Source organism: Colletotrichum paranaense (genome assembly GCF_030867605.1).
Source record: "Colletotrichum paranaense strain IMI 384185 chromosome Unknown Scaffold_3.1, whole genome shotgun sequence".
Taxonomy (NCBI): domain Eukaryota; kingdom Fungi; phylum Ascomycota; class Sordariomycetes; order Glomerellales; family Glomerellaceae; genus Colletotrichum; species Colletotrichum paranaense.
The window spans coordinates 2,748,172-2,766,070 of NW_026848961.1; the positions used below are offsets into that span (position 1 = coordinate 2,748,172).

Genomic DNA, 17,899 nt, shown 5'->3' on the forward strand with positions numbered 1-17,899 from the left:
GAGAGCAACAGATAGGCCCAATTCGGAACCTCACGATCAAACTGATTTATCTTCGTGTCATGATGACGAATCACTGCATATTCTCCAACTCGCTGCTCAAAGGCCGCTAAGGAAGCACGTTGATTCATACAACAAGAGTCAACAGCGCAATACGAAGGAACAGAAAGAAGGAAGAGAGACACACAAGCCCAAAATTGCAAGGGTACTGCAGTGAGCATCCGCCGCGGCGCCGCCCAACCGCTCTAGCCCTTCCTGCGAGTACAGACCTACGGGAGTACCCCACTGCCATCCTCGACCCTCGTTCAGATCCCAAAACCCCTCGTAGCGGGATTGGGCCGCCCAGATCCGCCTGTTCGGCCGCAGTCGCCTTCTTTGGAACTTCAGCTGCAGCAGTAAAGGCAGTGGCCCTGACGTGGTCTTCTCCTCTTGGATCTTCCATCTTCTCCCACACTGAAGTGGAGCTTTTTGGTTCATTCTCACCATCGCCAGAGGTTTAACATCGATCATCACACGTGGCAACCGACCCTCGTCTTGATCAGCGTTCGGAGCCGGGACAGTAACACGGACGAATCCATCGCCACTCTTCCCGCTTGGAAGGGCCCTGCCCGTTCTTGTTCTCGAGTCCGGCCCACGCTCGGATATGTTGGCAATTTTGAAGCAATTATCAAGCACTCTTGTTGGTGCCTTGGAACCCCTGACTGCGTTATCGTTTAGCTGAGGCCTACCGTCGCTCGGGAAATCCGGACCGGCGCCAGACGAGCCTTCTAGGGCTTCGGCGCCGCATCCCTTCCCGAAAGAGACTGCTTGTCCGCCCAATTTTCCCCACCGACGCCCAAGAGAGCCTCATCGTCAAACTTTTGTCAGCACGCTGGTGGTTTATCCGAGCAGATAGTCTGCCTGTTCAAGTTTTAGGGATTTTTTCAACTACAACCATGTCGTCCAATTTGTTGAACTTCAACAAACCATGCAACGGATGTCGACGTCGAAAGGTCCGCTGCGATAAGGCCAAGCCATGCCTCAACTGTGTTCGTCATGGCATTTCCTGTGTCTACGACCCCCAGAGGGAGCCCGGCATCCCCAGCCCCGAAAGCCAACAGCAGTTGCAGGAGAGGGTCGACCGACTGGAAAGGGTGATCGAGGAGATGAAGGGCATGTCTGTTCGAGGAGAATCACTCAAGGCGACTAGCAGCTCGTTTCCATCTGCGAGTCCAGCAACAAGTCACTTTGGCGAGTTTTACAACGAACGAGACGAGTCCCTGGCTGGAGATCCTGGGATGCAGGTTTACGACGAGAACGTCTCCTATTATCTTGGTCCCGACTACTGGCTTAATCTCCAAGACGTTGTCTACGAACCAAGATGCCTATTCCGTATCGACTCGGACAAGACGGGCAAAAACCCCGCGAGTCCGTCTTCCTGGCCTATTGGTCGAACACCCGTTCTGGCCGATCTTTCTCATTTACACCTTGAACCCGAAAAGGAAGATATCCTGACCGACCTTTTCCTTGCACATGTTGAGCCCTACGTTCGGATAGTCCACGAGTCCTACTGGCGGCAGCAAATCACAGATTTCCGAGTGGGCGTCCACAAAATCCCGATAGACGTGGAGGCAGGCATGTTTGCAACCCAAGCCATGACCGTTGCGGCATTGCCGGCAAACCTTATCCAAGAGAGGTTAGGCAAACCAAAGAAGGATCTCCTTCGACACCTGCAGGAAGCTACCCAACTAGCCCTTGAGAGAGCAGATATTTTGCGGAGCAGGAAGCTTTTGGCTTTCTTTGCTCTGCTCTATCATATTGTTCGTTCGGCCACTTTCTCTTACCATCCACTCACAACTCTGAAGATAGTCTTTACTAATTTTCCTAGCAAGCAAAATTCATCACGGGTGATGGAGAGGTTGCAGTTTCTCTCCTCGGATTGGCTGGTCGATTCGGAACAAGACTCGGACTGCACCGAGATCCGAGTCACTATAGCTATTCGCCATGGATAGCAAATATGAGACGCCGAGTCTGGACTCACTTCGAAATCATGGACAACCCGGTGTACAATTTGGAGGGTGCAGACTCTGGCCTGCCATCAATATCCGACGTCCAACCCGCAAAGAATGCAAACGACAGCCAGTGGATGCCGAATCGATTTGCAAAACCAGGCTCTACCCCTCCAGATCAGGATGGAATCACAGACATGTCTTTTGTCTTGATACGACAGCATCTCTTCAGGACGATGCAATCAATAACGCGAAGGAGGAACGACACGAGCCCGGAAGAGCTGAACAGGATAATTGACCAGACTGAGAGCTTTATCAAGGCCAAGTTTATATCCCACGTTGACGGTAGCTCTGCAAGTCATGCAATAATTGTCTCATACTTCAGAACAAGTATGAGAAGCATGCGACTTCTAGTTGAGACCGTTGTGGCTCGACATACGGGTGCTGGTCAAGATGCTGAATTCCGATCGGGGTAAGTTGGAACGTAAAGCCAAGAGGCTTTGACACTTACTAACATTGACAATCTCTAGATTCTATCAAGAGTGTGTAGAAATTCTGGAGGAAGCAGAGCGTGGTGAAGCAGTGGCTCTCCAAAGCCATTGTGGCTGGATCTACAGATGGCCGACGACACCGTTTACGATTTCAAACATTCTCATCGGCCTCGCTCAACAACCAAAACACCCGGTTACGGACCGAGCATGGCGGCAAATGAACATCGTGTTCCGCAGACACAATAACGAGGACATTAGCATGCGCAAGTTTGCTGCTTGGAGGGTAATCGAGGCTCTATGCGACCAGGCTATGCTTTACCACAAGCAGAGATCACACGAAGGAGCGTGGTATGCCCAGAGGCTAGACCAAGTCCAGGCTTTGAATACCGCGCAGGGAAAGACCTCCCTCTCACTGGAGAATGCGACAGTCGACGACATCCTAGGCGACGTGCAAATGTTTGGCCAAGATGCTTCAGTCTTGGGTGGTCACGGTTATTTTGCAGCTCAGCAGGCACTTGAGCCGTTGGGCTACCCGCCTTGGAATCAGCCACCAACGGGACAATCTCACGGCCAAAGTCAACCGCATCCGCACTCGCATCCTCATCCGCATCAACCACCGTCTGATGATGGCGAAGACATATGAATTCTGGGTGACGCAATCCGTGGGAACAATGAAACTTCTAGAACGGCGTAAAACAAGGATGGGACAAAATTCAATGATCATTGAATGATTCAACTCATGCGATTCTATAGAGGAAAAAGACTACTACCTAACACCTTGAAGCCGTTCGATCCCATTCTAGAAGACCAAGACCGTTCGATCCTCGGAAACGGCACGGAAATGTGGATGAGGCCAAGCCATGATTCCAAGAATTCAGAACTCAATGCTTGCTTGGTCTGTGGGTCCTTGTGCGTCCGAAAGGCCAACCGTCTGGGAACATGAGTTTAGCCAAAGTCTAATTTATGGAGAAGAAAACGCTCTTTGGGATTGGAGAAAATGGAGAGACTCTTCAACTCACATTGACTAGGAGCATGGACGTCAATGTCCAACTCGTCAGCCCAAGTCCATACCAGGTTAGGGTCTTTGAGGAACGCCCGGCCCACGAGGACGGCGTCTGCCTGGCCATCCGCCAAGACCTCCGTGGCGTCCTTCCCCGTCGCGATGCCGCCGACGGACCCTACCAGGGTACCGGTGCCCTCAACGGCTTTCCGGATAGCTTCCGCTATGTACGCCTGGTACTTGGGTCCGGGCACGACCTTCATCCTCGCATCTTGCCCGCCGGCGGAAACATCGAGAAAATCTGCCCCCTTGTCCGCGAGGATCTTGGCGAGCTTCTGGGCTTGAGGGATGTCCCACTGGGGTATCGACGGGTCAAATTCTAGATAGTCGGTGCCGGCGAGACGCACCAGAACCGGATAGTCGTCGGGCACGTTGGCGCGTGTCAGTTCCGTCAGCTCGACGAGCAGGCGGGAACGGTTCTCGAAGTTGCCGCCGTACTGGTCGGTCCTCGTGTTGGACGTAGGCGACAGAAAGTTGTTGATCAGGTACCCATGGGCGGCATGGATCTCGATGGTCTGTAGAATAATTCAACAGCTGGAAACAAAAAAGGGACAGTGATTAACTGGGGCCCCCGGCAGTGAAACTTACGTCGTATCCAACTTTGACAGCACGCTTAACGGCATCAACCCATTTCGCTTTCAGAGTCTCAATGTCTTTCAGGGCCATTTCTTTGGGAACGTAGGTGTCATCACTGTACGCTACGGCAGAGGGTCCATAGACGTCCTTGGGCCATCCCCGACCCTGTAATGAATGTGTGTTAGCTGTGTGCTCGTCACTGTCACCCGCGCAAGTGTGTTTGATGCGGGAGCCGAAGCTCTCCAAAGTACGGATACTGGGGTTCAGGATGCCAAGTAGATACCTTTTCGCCTGCCACCGCCTTACGGTCAATCCAAGGTGCAACGGTGCTCGCTTTCCGGCCGGCATGGCCAATCTGGGCACCAATGTGCCCTCCCTGGCTGTGGACAAAGTCAATAACCTCCTTAGCGGCGACTAGCTGCGAGTCATCCCAGATTCCCAGGTCCTCGGGCGAGATGCGGCCCTCGGGCACCACGGCCTGGACCTCCGTCAAAACCAGCCCAGCGCCGCGGACCGCATAGCTCTGGAGATGCGTCTTGTGCCAGGCCGTCATGTGCCCATTGTCGGCAGAGTACTGGCACATGGGCGACACGATGATGCGGTTGTGGAGCGTCATGCCGCGGATCTTGAGCGGCGAGAATAGGGTGCCGCCTGGCTGAGAGTCCCTAGCAGTCCCGGCGGCTGGGTCCTGGATGGGGGTGAAGTACGGAACCTTTCATCCGGGCTAATCAGTACGCGTACGGCACTTTGTGAGCTCGAGACAGTGGTCTCGCGGAGGATTTCCCGCGGTGCAGTCACCGTCTCAGTGCTGGCAGCAAGGTATTCCACAGGATGAACGCCTCTCGCTGCGCTGGGGGTAGGGGTCTTACATTTTTGGCTCCCTCGTTGATCAAGCCGGGGTCTGAGACTTGCAATGCGCCGGGAACTGGTGCCTGGTCTGCGGCCAGCGGAGCTTCGACCTTGGTCATTTTGTTGAGTGGAGATGATGTTATATCTGGCTTTGCGATGGGAGTAGGGATTTACGAATATTGTTCTCTCTGTCCGTGCTTATTGTGAACGACAAACAAACCTTGACGGAGATCAAGAAACGTTGAACTTTATATGGAAAATGAAGAGTCTATAATAGCTTTGTGACTTCACTGTCGTACATTTCAAAACATCAAGAACAACAAATGTCGGCGAGAGAGGATGAACTGTTGAGCCGCTCGATGCTGAGGAATTACTGTCATATGCGCCAAAGACGGAAGTCGGTGGTTCGCTGAGAAATCGGCTTAATTCATTGCGTCTGGCGCTGCTTGCGACGCCGATGTGTACTCCGATTCTTGGCCAAGACCATACCGGTTTCGACCGGTGGCTTTGTACTATGCTGATGGCTGCATACGGCGCACGAATTGTGCAAGCAGTATTACAAAGGTAAGAGCGCACTTGTTAGTCAGGGTGCATTACTAACTTACTTACCAAACTTAGCAAGTGGGAAAATTAACCTACCTCTGTGGGACAGAAAGACAGGATGACAAAATACAAATGATGACTCAATCCCCAAGCACCAAAGCATGATACTCTCGCGCCTTCGCTACCTATTTCGCATCAGACGGCGAACTTGGTGCGGGTCGTCTGAGATAATTTTGCCGCTCTGGCACCAGCCGGTTACTGGAAATTTGTCTCAAAACTGTGAGATGCCGTAGTGCCCGTAACTGAGTGGCTGGTTCGTCAGGCCATCGCTGACCAAGGTCTGCATGCCAGAAGGATCCGAACCCCTGCCGACACGCGGTCTAATGTTGCTCACGGTGGGTGGTCTCGCCGACTCGCCGACACGGCGGATACCACCCTAGGACACGGCCACAAAGTCCCAAGCGGCGTCAATTCAGTCGCCGATCGTGTGGTTAGCGGCTCAATGTCGGTTATTCCATGGTGTGTCCTCCATCGCCTTATTACCCTCATGACGGCGACAGGTCCGTTCACGTTGATAGGCACTTTATGCCCCTTTCTAGTTGTGGCTGCAGCTGAGCGTCAAGGTTCGGTTAATTTGGGCTGGAATTTCGAGCGCCTTGCATGATTGCTGTCCAAGACATCCCTACTGTAATCACTCATACCAGATAGTCGGTATTTGTACGGAGTACTACAGTGTACGAATTGTAGAACTCTGACGCCACCAGAGTATGGTCTCTATCCCATCTCAAGTCAGCATCGGATGGAAGTCAAGGACCTCTCAACTCAGTGACAAACGTAAGAGACAAGCACGAATTTTGAGATGATTGTGCGCCGAGAGTAGTCCACAACATGCTTTGTAGATTTGCGGTCTCACGGGAACATTTTTTTCAATGACGAAGAGTACCAACACATGTCGTAATGAGCGATGCCGCAATTGATTATTAAACTTACTCTGGGCCGTTTGGTGGATGTTGTGGTTCTCGTCAAGTCCCCAGTCAGAACAGCGATACACAGGGCTATTGCGCGTTTACAAAGTGTGAATATTGAGCACCTGCAGGGAGATAACAGTGGAGGAACGGCAATATGTGTGACTTCCGTTCAACGTCATGCCTCTGAACAGCCCAACATCACTATAGTAGGTACACTTTTAGACTGATTTCCGGTATTGAATCGTTCTTCATCTATTCTCTACATCCCGGCCACACTCCCTGAACTGTGTTAGTATTCGAATGCTATTGTAGTTACGAGAAGCAACATGCCCCGAAAGATACAAACTCAAAGTGCCAGCCTGCCTACAGCATAGCCGGGTCGAACCTTTCATACTTATTGACACTCGCACTCTAGACTGGAAAACACAAGCGCTCGTCCCATCTCCATGATCCATCTCATTGCGTCTAGACCAAACAAGATGTTATTGACTCATTTACAAATTCCAGACCTTCGTCTGCAGTTTCGAATCGAATCATTGTCAAGGTTTGCTACCAGGAATCTCTTCCTTGAGGATATGTGCATTTTTCTAAGGATCCACGACGACAGTTGACTATTTGGAGGTGCAGCCGTAGACGTAGCGCCCTCGCTCACCGATTGCAACATCCCCACATAGATGCTGCACCTCTTGTTATCCAAATTCCTCAAGAAACCAATCCGTATTTTCGTTAAAGGTCAACGTGGTGAGATTGTGGCGAAAACGCGGCACTTCGACAACCGTTCACCGCCTCGGACGCTTTGCGTAGACGCCAGGACCTTCAAATTGCATGATGCCTTTATCGGCGACTCTCTCGTGCAAGTGTCAGAAACTGGTTGTCGATAGTGAAACGATATCCTTGCCTCTCTATTGTGAGGGATATGCAAGCCCATCGGCGGCCGCTCGGACAATGTCCGCCCCAGAAGGAATTTAAAAAGACAACGGGCTAGGAGCCGATCAACTCTAATGCAACACTCTCCGAGTTCGACTTGGCAGCGGCGATTCGAGACGAATGTTATCTACACCGATACTGCCGGTGAAGCTGGACGTGCGTATCCGTACCCTACATGTTGGGATCAAATGCTTGGGCGTGAAGTGCCGACCTCGGCACCCGACTGGGGCGTCGGCAGGGGTGCCATCCTCGGTAGAGTGTCCGGCATCAGACAAGGTTGAAAAGGGGGTCAAGTCCGAGATTTTGATTACTACGGTATGGAACTTTCGGACGTAAGTGCCAGAGCGACCTTCTTTTTGAGAGTGGTTAGTAGCATGTTGAGCATGTTGAAGGGTACGATACCCGTGGACAGATATGGTTAACACTAGGGGCAAGAGGTCTATACTGAAAAACGGATGTGAGAGTGCAAAGCGAATATCAAGGTGGACTCGCGGTGAGTGGGTAATAGAAAGAATGTCGCTTTTGGAAACCTGGATCGGAGTCTTAGCGGCCAATCCATAATCAAACCCCGACTTTCTTGTCAAGGTACAGTTAGGCTACTACCTAAGATAGGCAATCAAGTGTCTCACAAGTGAAATTCAGAAACCCCGCGATTGCAATATTGATCGTCGTGACTTCCGCTTTCGTCAAATTGACTCTTCTCCATTAGATATTCTACTTGATAATTTGGCCGAATCAGATGAATGCATTGTAGCGATATGCGTCTGTGAGGTGCGGCGTTGTAAGAGTGTAATGGACCTCAAATGACAGATCGATGTTTGCGTCTCTTCTTGCTTGCGTCTCTTGCTTGCTACTTAGCCGGGCTTAATTCGACAGCTAACCCTGCTAGAGTGACATTTCCACCGCCTCACTATCAGAAAAATGAAAAGTATGTAGGGAATTTGGGTATTTCTTGCTTCAAATTTACTTGATCGCTGGAGACTGAATTGCGGGCTGATTGTATGTATGTCATCAAATTAGATGGTGGAGGCAAGGGTCTCTATTCATTGTCCTTTTTGAGTTTGGTTGCCAATCATAGGATGGGACCAATGTCCGGAAAGAGACCAGACACCTGTTTGTGTGTGACATGACATGATAAGAGGATTGGCTATTCGAATATGGTGAGCATGCCAAGAAAACTTACTACATGGGTGATGAGTATGTAGGTATTGGAAGGAGAGACTACGGATCGGCTCCGTGATAAATTGGAGCGGAGTCTGAGGAAGCTTGAACCATTCGATTGATCCCAGTTCAGATAATCCACATTATCATTGCAACCAGTGGTTGAACTTCGTATGCACCCGTTTCCGACAGTCTTTGGTTGCTTTCTCGGGGTTGAACGGATACGCAGTGTGGGTCTCGGTTCGGGAGAAACACGGCGGCGCGGTAAAAACACCGGCGGAAATTCAGCGGGGGTTTAGCGGAGATTCCAATGCAGTTTGGTACTTCTTTGCGGTACTAGAACTGAGGTCAAAAAGAACATCTCAGGAACTGCAAATCCGTTCATACTAAGTGTACAGCCGCATTGCCGGAGCATGGTCCCGGGAAAGTCATTCTTTACATACACGAAGCGCGAAATTTCACGCCAGAAAATGGCTTCAGTTTTCCACATACAAGAATGATAGTCGAGACAGAGACTTTAAAGCAACTTAAAACCTTTCGAGTTTGCACGTCGTACCTACGGATATCTTCGCTGCACTGCTTATGCTGCTCCCGAAGTTGGATGACAGCGCAAAGCAGAGAGATGTCTGGAAAGGCAACAATTAGCGCCACTGTCATCGCCTGTCTCGTTAGATTGATCACACAGATGATAAGGAAAACTCAGAGCATTCTAATCAAGGGGCCGTGCATACCAGACTGTAAACCTAAGTATAGTTTGTAGTCCCAACGCCTAAGGGCTGCTACTATCAAGGCATCTTCAGCTTCAAGTATCCCTCAGTGTCATGTTTCTCGCCAGGCTCCTGGCGCTCATCTCCTGCTTCCCCCACAAGCTCTTTCAAACCCCTCACTGCTCTTTCTCCGAGGGCTAATAAGCTGCCCATGCCGAGCATTTCCAAAACACTAACTTCAAATCCAAACACCCCTTTCCACCACCCGCGCATTTCTACCGCCACCAAGCTATCGAGTCCAGCATCTTGAAGCGACATGCTCACGTCAATCTCTTCTTCGTTATCAACCGGCTTCAACAGTAAGTAGAACAACTGTACCGCAATCTGTCTTGCAATAAACCTCGAGGCTTCCAACGAAGCCAAGATGGATATGTCAGCAGTTGCAGATTTCAAGAATGCAGAGAGAGCACCTTGATCCGAAGAAGTGCTGACTGCAGCTTGCTGGCTGTTCTCCAAGTTGAAGTAGTATCCCATTCGTTGATCTTCTTTCCATGGAACTCTGTTCGCCGTGTCACTCAAAGATGTGAGACTGCGATGGCCGATCACGACCTGAGCGTTGTTGACAAAGAATGACGCTCTTGGGTAATGAGCACTGGATTCGGGTCCGCTGAGAACCAATGCCAGAGCGTCCAGCAGTTGAGAGATCTTGATGCCGTAGATGCCTTGTCCCATCAGTCTCTCCATTAGTATAGGGTTGTCAGCCAGATAGCCCGAGTCCATCATAGCACCAACGTCAATGACACCGGCCTTCAGGCCCAAACTCTGCCGGTATTGGACGAAAGCGTCAAGAAATGTGTTTGCTCCAGCATAATTGGCCTGTCCTCTCTGCCCATAAGTACCGGAAATGGAGCTGAAGAGCAAAAAGAAATCTAATTCCAGGCCTGCGTTGATACAGGCGTGATGGAGGTTCCACGTTCCCCTGACCTTTGGGTCTGCTGCTGCTGTCCACTCGTCATGGCTCATATTGGCAAAGCTTTGGTCCCGCAGAACCATCGACATGTTGATCACGCCGCGCAATGGGCGCAAACCCGCTTTGATGGCTCGATTGACATCCGCTAGCGAACTAATGTCTCCTCGGATGGTGATGGCTGAGCAACCCTGGGCTTCGAGCTCGGCGACAAACCTTTGGTCCTCGGTTGTCTCTCCGCCCTTTCGGGACAAAAACACCAGATGCCTTGCACCATGCTCGATCATCCAGTTAGAGACTGAACGTCCAAGACCGCCCAATCCGCCAACAAGAAGGTAGCTCGAGTCGCAATCAAATGAGGGCTGGCCGCTTGAAGCAGGCCCGACTGCTTGAGCCTCCTTCATTGACTCCATCGTGACCACAATTTTGCCGATATGCTGGCCCTTTTGCATGTACCTGAAGCACTCTTCCACCATGTCGGCGCCGAAAACCTTTGTTGGCGTGATCGGGCCAATGTGCCCCTGCTCATAGTACTCGACGATTCGTCTCAATAATCTATGTAGTGATCTATTAGTTAAGTCAATGCATCCCACGAACTAAAGGCATTCATACCTGTTTCCTTCATTGGGCTTGATTTCGATCAGATGTCCAAGATCAACCCCGTGATAACTCCGGTTAAGCTCGAAAACATTTAGTGCGAGCTTGCCATTCCCGATGAAGTCACGTTTCCCAATCTCGATCATCTTACCGAATTCCGCAACGCAGTTCCATGAGGCATGTAACAGCTCTCCGCTGAGAGAGTTGAGCACAATATCCACACCCCGACCGCCAGTCAAGTCCTTGATACCCACAAGGAAAGAATCGTTCCGAGAATTGAGGATTCGGTCTCTGGGAATTCCATATGTCGACTCAAGGTATTGCACCTTTTCATCACTCCCGACGGTGCAGTAGATTTCTGCACCCACCATCTTGCAGATCTGGATTGCCGCAAGGCCGACACCTCCACAAGCAGAGTGAATCAAGATAGAATCTCCCTCAGTGAGACGACCAATGTCAAGTAGGCCATGAATAACAGTCGAAAATACGCATGGCATGGTAGCAGCATCTTGGAATGCCAACGAGTCTGGAATCTTGACGCATAACTTCTCCGAGATTGTGATGCCAGTGGAGAAGCAGCCGCCGCCAAAGACAAAGACATTGTCGCCGGAGACAAGAGTTGTAACATCGGGTCCAGTCTCACGGACTATTCCAGCGGCTTCTAGACCGAGACTGCTCATGGTTGAGTCGACGATGCCCATGGCTATGAGAACGTCCTACAAACTGTCAGTAATCCATCACATGTAGTGTTACTTTGAAGCGTAAGAATATCATGCTTACCTTGAAGTTCATGCCGACGGCTTTGGCTTCAATAAGCACATGATCACCCCCCAATGGCTGTTTTGCCTTTGGTAACCAGTCAAGCGTGTTTAAACGACCATATCTACCGATGCGTAGATCATGAATCAAGTCGACAGGATCTGAACGACACGCTTGCAGTTCATCCTTGATATTGATGGGATATAATCTGGGAATGTGTACGGTCCCGTCCAATATGCTGTACTCGTACTCCGACGAGCTTCGTGTCCCATAGCGAGCTCTCTGGAACTTGTCTATAACCTGCGAGATAGCGCTGAGCGAAGACGGGTCGATCTTCTCGACTTCACAAGTTGCAAAGTCTAAGCTCAGTTCGTTCCTAATAGATCGTGCAGCGCCGATAGTCTGCCCCCATCGTGGGTCGAAGCACTTGAGTTGAGAAGAGCCGGTAAGCCAAAGGATTCTAGCCTGTTGATTCGAAGCCTGTGTGACTAGTCCACGGAACTTATTGAATGCCTCCGGGCTGATACCATCGAAGAATGGCGTCTCAAGATCAAACACCGAGATGAAGTCGCGTGGTTCAGATGGAAGACCATCCGAGATGTCGTGTAGAGTCACACTCGGCGAGTCTTTTCCCGTCAGAACGTCTCGCAGGGTTTTGCCGAAGCCCAAAGAAGTTAAGTCATGCAATATCGTGACACCTCTGGCAGTAGTGGCGGCTGGCATAGGCCTGGCTATCATGAAAGCAAGCAAGTTGTTCGGACGGTCGGAGTCATAGGCAACGTCCTCGAGGCCATCGAACCCAGCATTCCTGAGTTCTACCTCCCAACGCTCCGGCGAAACATGTGGCTGGTCTGGTCTCTGGTCCTCAGCTCCAAGCCACCAGCCTGGAAGAACACCCATGACGAAATTGAGCGGTAAGGCATCGTATGACAACTCTTCCATGTATAGCCTCCCTTGGGGCTGCAGAAGTTTGCGGACGTTGACTAGAGTCTCCCTCAGACTTGGAGTAGCATGAAGAACGTTGGCCGCAACCACCAAGTCATAAGTCCCAGGCTCAATACCTTGCTCGGTTGGGTCTTTGGATATGTCAAGCACCTTGAAAGACATGTTCGAAGAGGAGCTAAATCTTTCTTTCGCAGCCGAGAAGAACCCGGCAGAAATGTCGGTATATGTGTATTCGGAATACAGTGGTGCGCCTGTCGGTCCTCTCAGCCAGTCAAGAACTTTGCTTGTAGTTCCACCCGTCCCAGCGCCAACTTCTAAGATTCTGAGATTCGGCTTTGAGTGGCCAAGTGCTCGGAAGAATGGCTCTCTGTTTGTGATGTTCAAGGAGTCGTAGACAGAGGTCAAGATATTGTTCGGCAACAAAACCTCGAGAGGCTCAGTTTCGCCTCTGAAAATCGGACCAATGTGTTCCAGAACGACACGCATGGCAACATCGAGAGGACCAAAAAGACCCAAATCAATGCCATTACTGTTTACATCTCGAACATCTGGTAGTACTGGTTGCTGTTGCATCCAAGCGTGGAATCTTGATAGATGCGGCTGCACACTCACCACACCCTCTAATCGTCTCAAGGCCTTCTTGATATAAGACAGCGTGAGATCTCGGGTAAGGCTGAAGGTTTTCTGTTGAGAATGAGGCTCGATCAGGTCCGAGATCTTGAGGAAATTGATATCCGCCTGCCAGAAAATCCTTGCTCCTGCATGAGGATCGATATCTTCTTCCGCTACGTCGTTTTCAAGCGGACTTAGTTTTACTCCCTTGAGTGAAAGGGCCATTCCTTCTTCAGAATCAAGGCCAAATCCCCTTCCCAAAAGCAATCCTCGTGGGGTCTGAGTTGCCTCGACCTCCATCCGTACCTCAGAGTCACAATCGTAAAGATCAAGGGCTTCGATGAATGTCGGGACGTTCATGATGTTGAGTTTATGGCCAATGCCCTTCATTGCAGCAACGCTGAATAATTGGAGAAAGAAGTCTACTTTCGTTGGGTGAATTGCGTAGTGGGAGTCGTTTTGAATGGTATGTGTTGCTGTACCAGCAGACACATTCTCTGTCGGAGAGCAAGTGACGTCCGACAAGCCTTGAAAGTAAGGGCCGTAGTTGGCGCCGACATTGCGAAGAGCTTGGTACCATCTGCCAGAATTGACATCACGCGGAAGGTCCCGAAGAGGTCTCTTCAAGGCTTGAGCCTTGTCTTCAAGAGCTTTGACTTGCCCGCTGCAATGCTTCATCCAAGTGGAGCCATTGAAGGAGGTAACTGTGAAATCCCACCAAGGACTATCGAGGCTGTCTGTAAGCTTCTCTTTCCGGAGGCTCGTAATGACTTCTGTTGTTTTGTTCGCACTCAAGACCATTGCCATGTCAATGACAATGTTGCGCATGGAGTAGCCGGCGAAGCTTTCCGTGCTGAGTTGCCTTGCAGCTTCCCCAGCCATACCAATGTAGCCTGCGCATGGAAAGATAACGTCGCCCTTGATGTTGTGGTCGGAAATCCATGGTACATGGTCCAAGGACAACATGTTGCGAAACACCGGCTCATTGAGACTGCTTTCCGGGACCCTTATGCCGAGAATCTCATGTTTTGGAAACCTTCGGTACCGCCACTCATCGGAAATGCGACTTGAAAAGAGCAACGAGTGATCATGATGCCATGGATATGAGGGCATGTCTGCTACCACATTGGCAGTTTGTTCGGGATTGGTGAGAAGGTTGAAGTCAATTTCCATGCCGAGTTGCCAGAGTTGTCCAAGAGCTGCCAAGAAAGACTCTGTCGCGTTCTTTGCCCTCACGAGACAGGATGCGTAGGATAAGTTCATGGAGGATTGCGCAAGAATCTGCCGTAAAGGACCGGCCAAGGCGGAGTGTGGCCCAACTTCGAGAAACACTAGGTGATTGCTACTATGAGTCTTGTGAGCTTCAATCAACTCAGTTACAGCTGCGTTGAAAAGCACCGGAGATTCAAGGTTTGACCTCCAGTAGTGCGCATCAGCCACCCAACCCGTAGGCAGGAGACTGCCCGTCACTGAAGAGAACATTGTAGGAGAAGATGTGGCCGTAGACTTTGAGGCGTCAATATGAGGAGATGTCAAAGTGAGGTATCGATCTCCCACTTCCTGCATATGATGAGAATGGTATGCGGTATCGACCTTGAGTAGACGAGCGAGGGCCTCGGGCTTTGCCGCCCGAATCTGTGTGAGAACTGCCTCAACGAGATGAGTATCGCCAGAAATTGTGACACTTGAAGGCGAGTTCTCGCAAGCGATCCCGACGCCTGGTCGCAGGAACGGAGTTACATCAATTCGACCCATCCCTACTGCAGCCATGGCGCCCGACTTGGTGACTTCTGATGAGACGACTCCGCGGTAGTATGCCGCTGCAATCGCCTCGTTCGATGTCAGCTTTCCGCAAGCATAAGCAGCAGCCATCTCTCCAGAAGAGTGGCCGATGACAGCAAACGGTTCAATGCTCGCTGTGGCTCGGAGGGTATCTACTAGGGCAATCTGTACAGCAGTGCAAAGCGGCTGAGAGATACAGGCTTCGTGCAGACGACTCGACTCTTTTGGCTTGTGAAGCTCATCCATCAAAGTCCATGACGGCCCATCCGGAAGCAGACTCAAGACTTTGTCCATATGCCGAATCGATTGTGCGAATACTCGGTTGCTCAACATTAGCTCTAGCGCCATGCCTGGCCACTGAGCTCCTTGGCCAGTGAATACAAGAGCGAGATCCGCAGGTGTGCTGGGTGACTTCGCAAATGTCGACGTACTGAGCTCGACCCCGTTTCCCATGATTGAAAATGCCCGGTGCGGTAGGTGACTGCGGCGGGTGGCGAGGGTGTACGCTATATCGTTGAGAGAATCCGGATGTTCGGCGATATACTTTTGATTGTTGACAACTTGTCGTCTCAATGAATCGGCCGTGTTGGCAGAGTATGTCATGAACTGTGCCTGGTCCCAAATGCTTGACATTGAGTTTGGAACAGATGGGCGTCCAAAGCGACCAAGAAAGCTCGCCGCAGACTCGATCACGACGTGTGCATTGGCACCTCCGATTCCAAAAGAGTTGACAGATACTCGCTCAATTCTGTCTTCAGGCCAGGGTATTGGTTCAACTGGAACTGTGAGATTCTGCTCCTCGAACGGAATCTTCGGATTAGGATGGTCAAACTTGATATTAGGGGGAATAGTCCTGTGCTCTAAGGCCATGATGGACTTGATGAGCGATGTGATGCCGGAAGCGCCCTCTGAGTGACCAATGTTGGGCTTACAAGAACCGATGTGAACTCCAGAGTCACCAAACACCTTTGCAATGGCTCTCGTTTCGATGGGATCGCCCGCGGGAGTACCGGTGCCATGACACTCCACGAATCCTGTCAGGGCAATATCCGATGCACTAATCGCTGCCATGCTATAGGCACGACGGATCATCGCTTCGTGACTTTCGAAACTCGGGATTGTCAAGCTCGGTGTTTTGCCGTCTGCGTTGGATGATGTTCCCCGAATAACGGCACGAATCGGATTGGCGTCTCGAATGGCATCGCTCAGTCGTTTGACATAGACAACATTGACAGCTTCTCCTCGGGCATAGCCGTCGGCAGCCGCATCAAAAGTCCGGCATGAGCCGTTCGGCGAGAGAACTCCTTGCTCAGACATGCTAACGTATAGCCCAGGTGCCAAGATGAGATTGGATCCTGCAACGATTGCGGCATTGCACTGACCGTGCTGGATAGACATGCAGGCCTCGTGAAGCCCAATGAGGGCGGAGGAACAGCCGGTTCTGATGGTCATACTTGGTCCTTTGAGGTCGTACTCATAGGAAAGCCGATTAGACAGCATGAAGTCTCCGTAGCCGGTAATCTTGTACTGGCCAACAACTTCGCTATCCTTGGTCAAAGTCTCGAGCCAGTCTTCACCAAAGCACCCAACGAAAGTCCCAATCGTCTTGCCGCGATAATTAACTTCACCGGCACTTTCCAGGCACTCTCTAGTCAGCTCGAGTAGTAGCCTTTGCTGAGGATCAGCTCTCTCAACCTCGTTTTTGGGCATTCGGAAAAACGTAGTATCAAGCGCCCCAAGATCGACGGAGTCATTTAGGAAGTATCCATGCTGGGTCTTGATGTGACCAGGTTTTCCGGTATCAGAGTAGTAGCTGGACGCATTGAACCTGGATTTAGGAATCTGGCATCGGGCATCTTTCTTATTCACTAGGAATTGCCAGAACTCTTCAGGAGTTGCGATGCCACCAGGTAGTCTCAACGCCATGCCGCAAATCGCAACGGGCTCCATAGCAGTTGGCAGAGCATCCGCTGACCCCAATTGCCCATTTGGCTGCGAGAAAATCGCGTATTAGAGATGACTTTTCAGATTCATTACGGGAAGAGACCTACAGGCGTTTCTGCAATTGATTCCATGAATGGCGCCATGGTATAATTATCAACGACTGCCCAGAGTTGTGGCTATGTCTTGTTTCGCCACCAAACGTGTAAATTGGGTAACGAAAATCAGATCTGATGAACCTATCTGATGAAGATGAGCACTTTAGGCGGGCAAGGACAAGCTTTAGTAACTTCTCATCCTGACTGTCATACCAGCAAAAGTAAGTAGTGACATACTTTTGCCATTATAGGCAATTGTTGGCTTGGCGTCAGCAATCTTGGTCAAGGGCGATCTTGGCAAGGTTGTTTGATTCCTAAACGTAGATAATACTGTCTGAAAGAGGTAAAATCGTGGATGAATACGCGTCTGGACTCAAGTCATTCTGATGTGCAGTAGATCGTGGGTCGACTATCGAAAGCCGCATATCCGCCTCGGGTGAAATAATGGCGTTGATACGTCCAAAGTCCACAAACATCCGACGTCAGACTTTCGGAGGTAGGGCTGGGCCGTGAAATATTGGACGAAAGATCCAACGTCAGCAAAGGCTCCTCCCGACCAACCTGCACCAAAGTTCCTCTTTTCCGCCCCTTACTGGTACCAAGACTGTTTGCTTATCATGCCGAGCCGTCGTAGATGCAATCTGAGTAATGATAATGTCTTTCATTTCTGTGAAGTGGAGCGGCGGGGCAAGATTCAAGAGAATTAGGTTCTTAGGGTATCTCGTATCGCATTTTGATATCAGTGATGCCAAATCACTGGCATCTTTTACATCTCTGAAGTCGATATGGACTGTGTCGCAATAGACTCTGGAGAACTCAGTGACTAATCAGAGAGAGCCTGGGGTACCTGCAGAGTAATGAATTCAAGCTATCCGTAAGGGACTTTGGTCGATAAGAACATGCTGGTTATTGTTGAAGGATTCAGATGGCA

At 50.6% G+C, this 17,899-nt stretch overlaps 3 protein-coding genes across 3 annotated transcripts; 1 reads left to right on the top strand and 2 right to left on the bottom strand.

The window, feature by feature from the left end:
• Nucleotides 1-932: 932 nt before the first annotated feature.
• CPAR01_04500 (uncharacterized protein) lies at nt 933-3,119 on the top strand (the record flags this gene model as incomplete). The annotated part of the gene is made up of 3 exons (XM_060488780.1): nt 933-1,796; nt 1,865-2,457; nt 2,516-3,119. 3 exons carry the CDS (start codon nt 933-935, stop codon nt 3,117-3,119), a joined length of 2,061 nt encoding a protein of 686 aa, XP_060352986.1.
• Nucleotides 3,120-3,421: 302 nt separating this feature from the next.
• CPAR01_04501 (NADH:flavin oxidoreductase/NADH oxidase) lies at nt 3,422-5,080 on the bottom strand (the record flags this gene model as incomplete). Its single annotated transcript, XM_060488781.1, has 4 exons — nt 3,422-4,051; nt 4,125-4,277; nt 4,396-4,800; nt 4,982-5,080. 4 exons carry the CDS (start codon nt 5,078-5,080, stop codon nt 3,422-3,424), a joined length of 1,287 nt encoding a protein of 428 aa, XP_060352987.1.
• Nucleotides 5,081-9,345: 4,265 nt separating this feature from the next.
• On the bottom strand, nt 9,346-17,016 carry CPAR01_04502 (KR domain-containing protein; the record flags this gene model as incomplete). Its single annotated transcript, XM_060488782.1, has 4 exons — nt 9,346-10,789; nt 10,847-11,547; nt 11,612-16,921; nt 16,981-17,016. The coding sequence occupies 4 exons, from the start codon at nt 17,014-17,016 to the stop codon at nt 9,346-9,348; spliced, it is 7,491 nt and encodes a 2,496-aa protein (XP_060352988.1).
• Between the last annotated feature and the right edge of the window lie 883 nt (nt 17,017-17,899).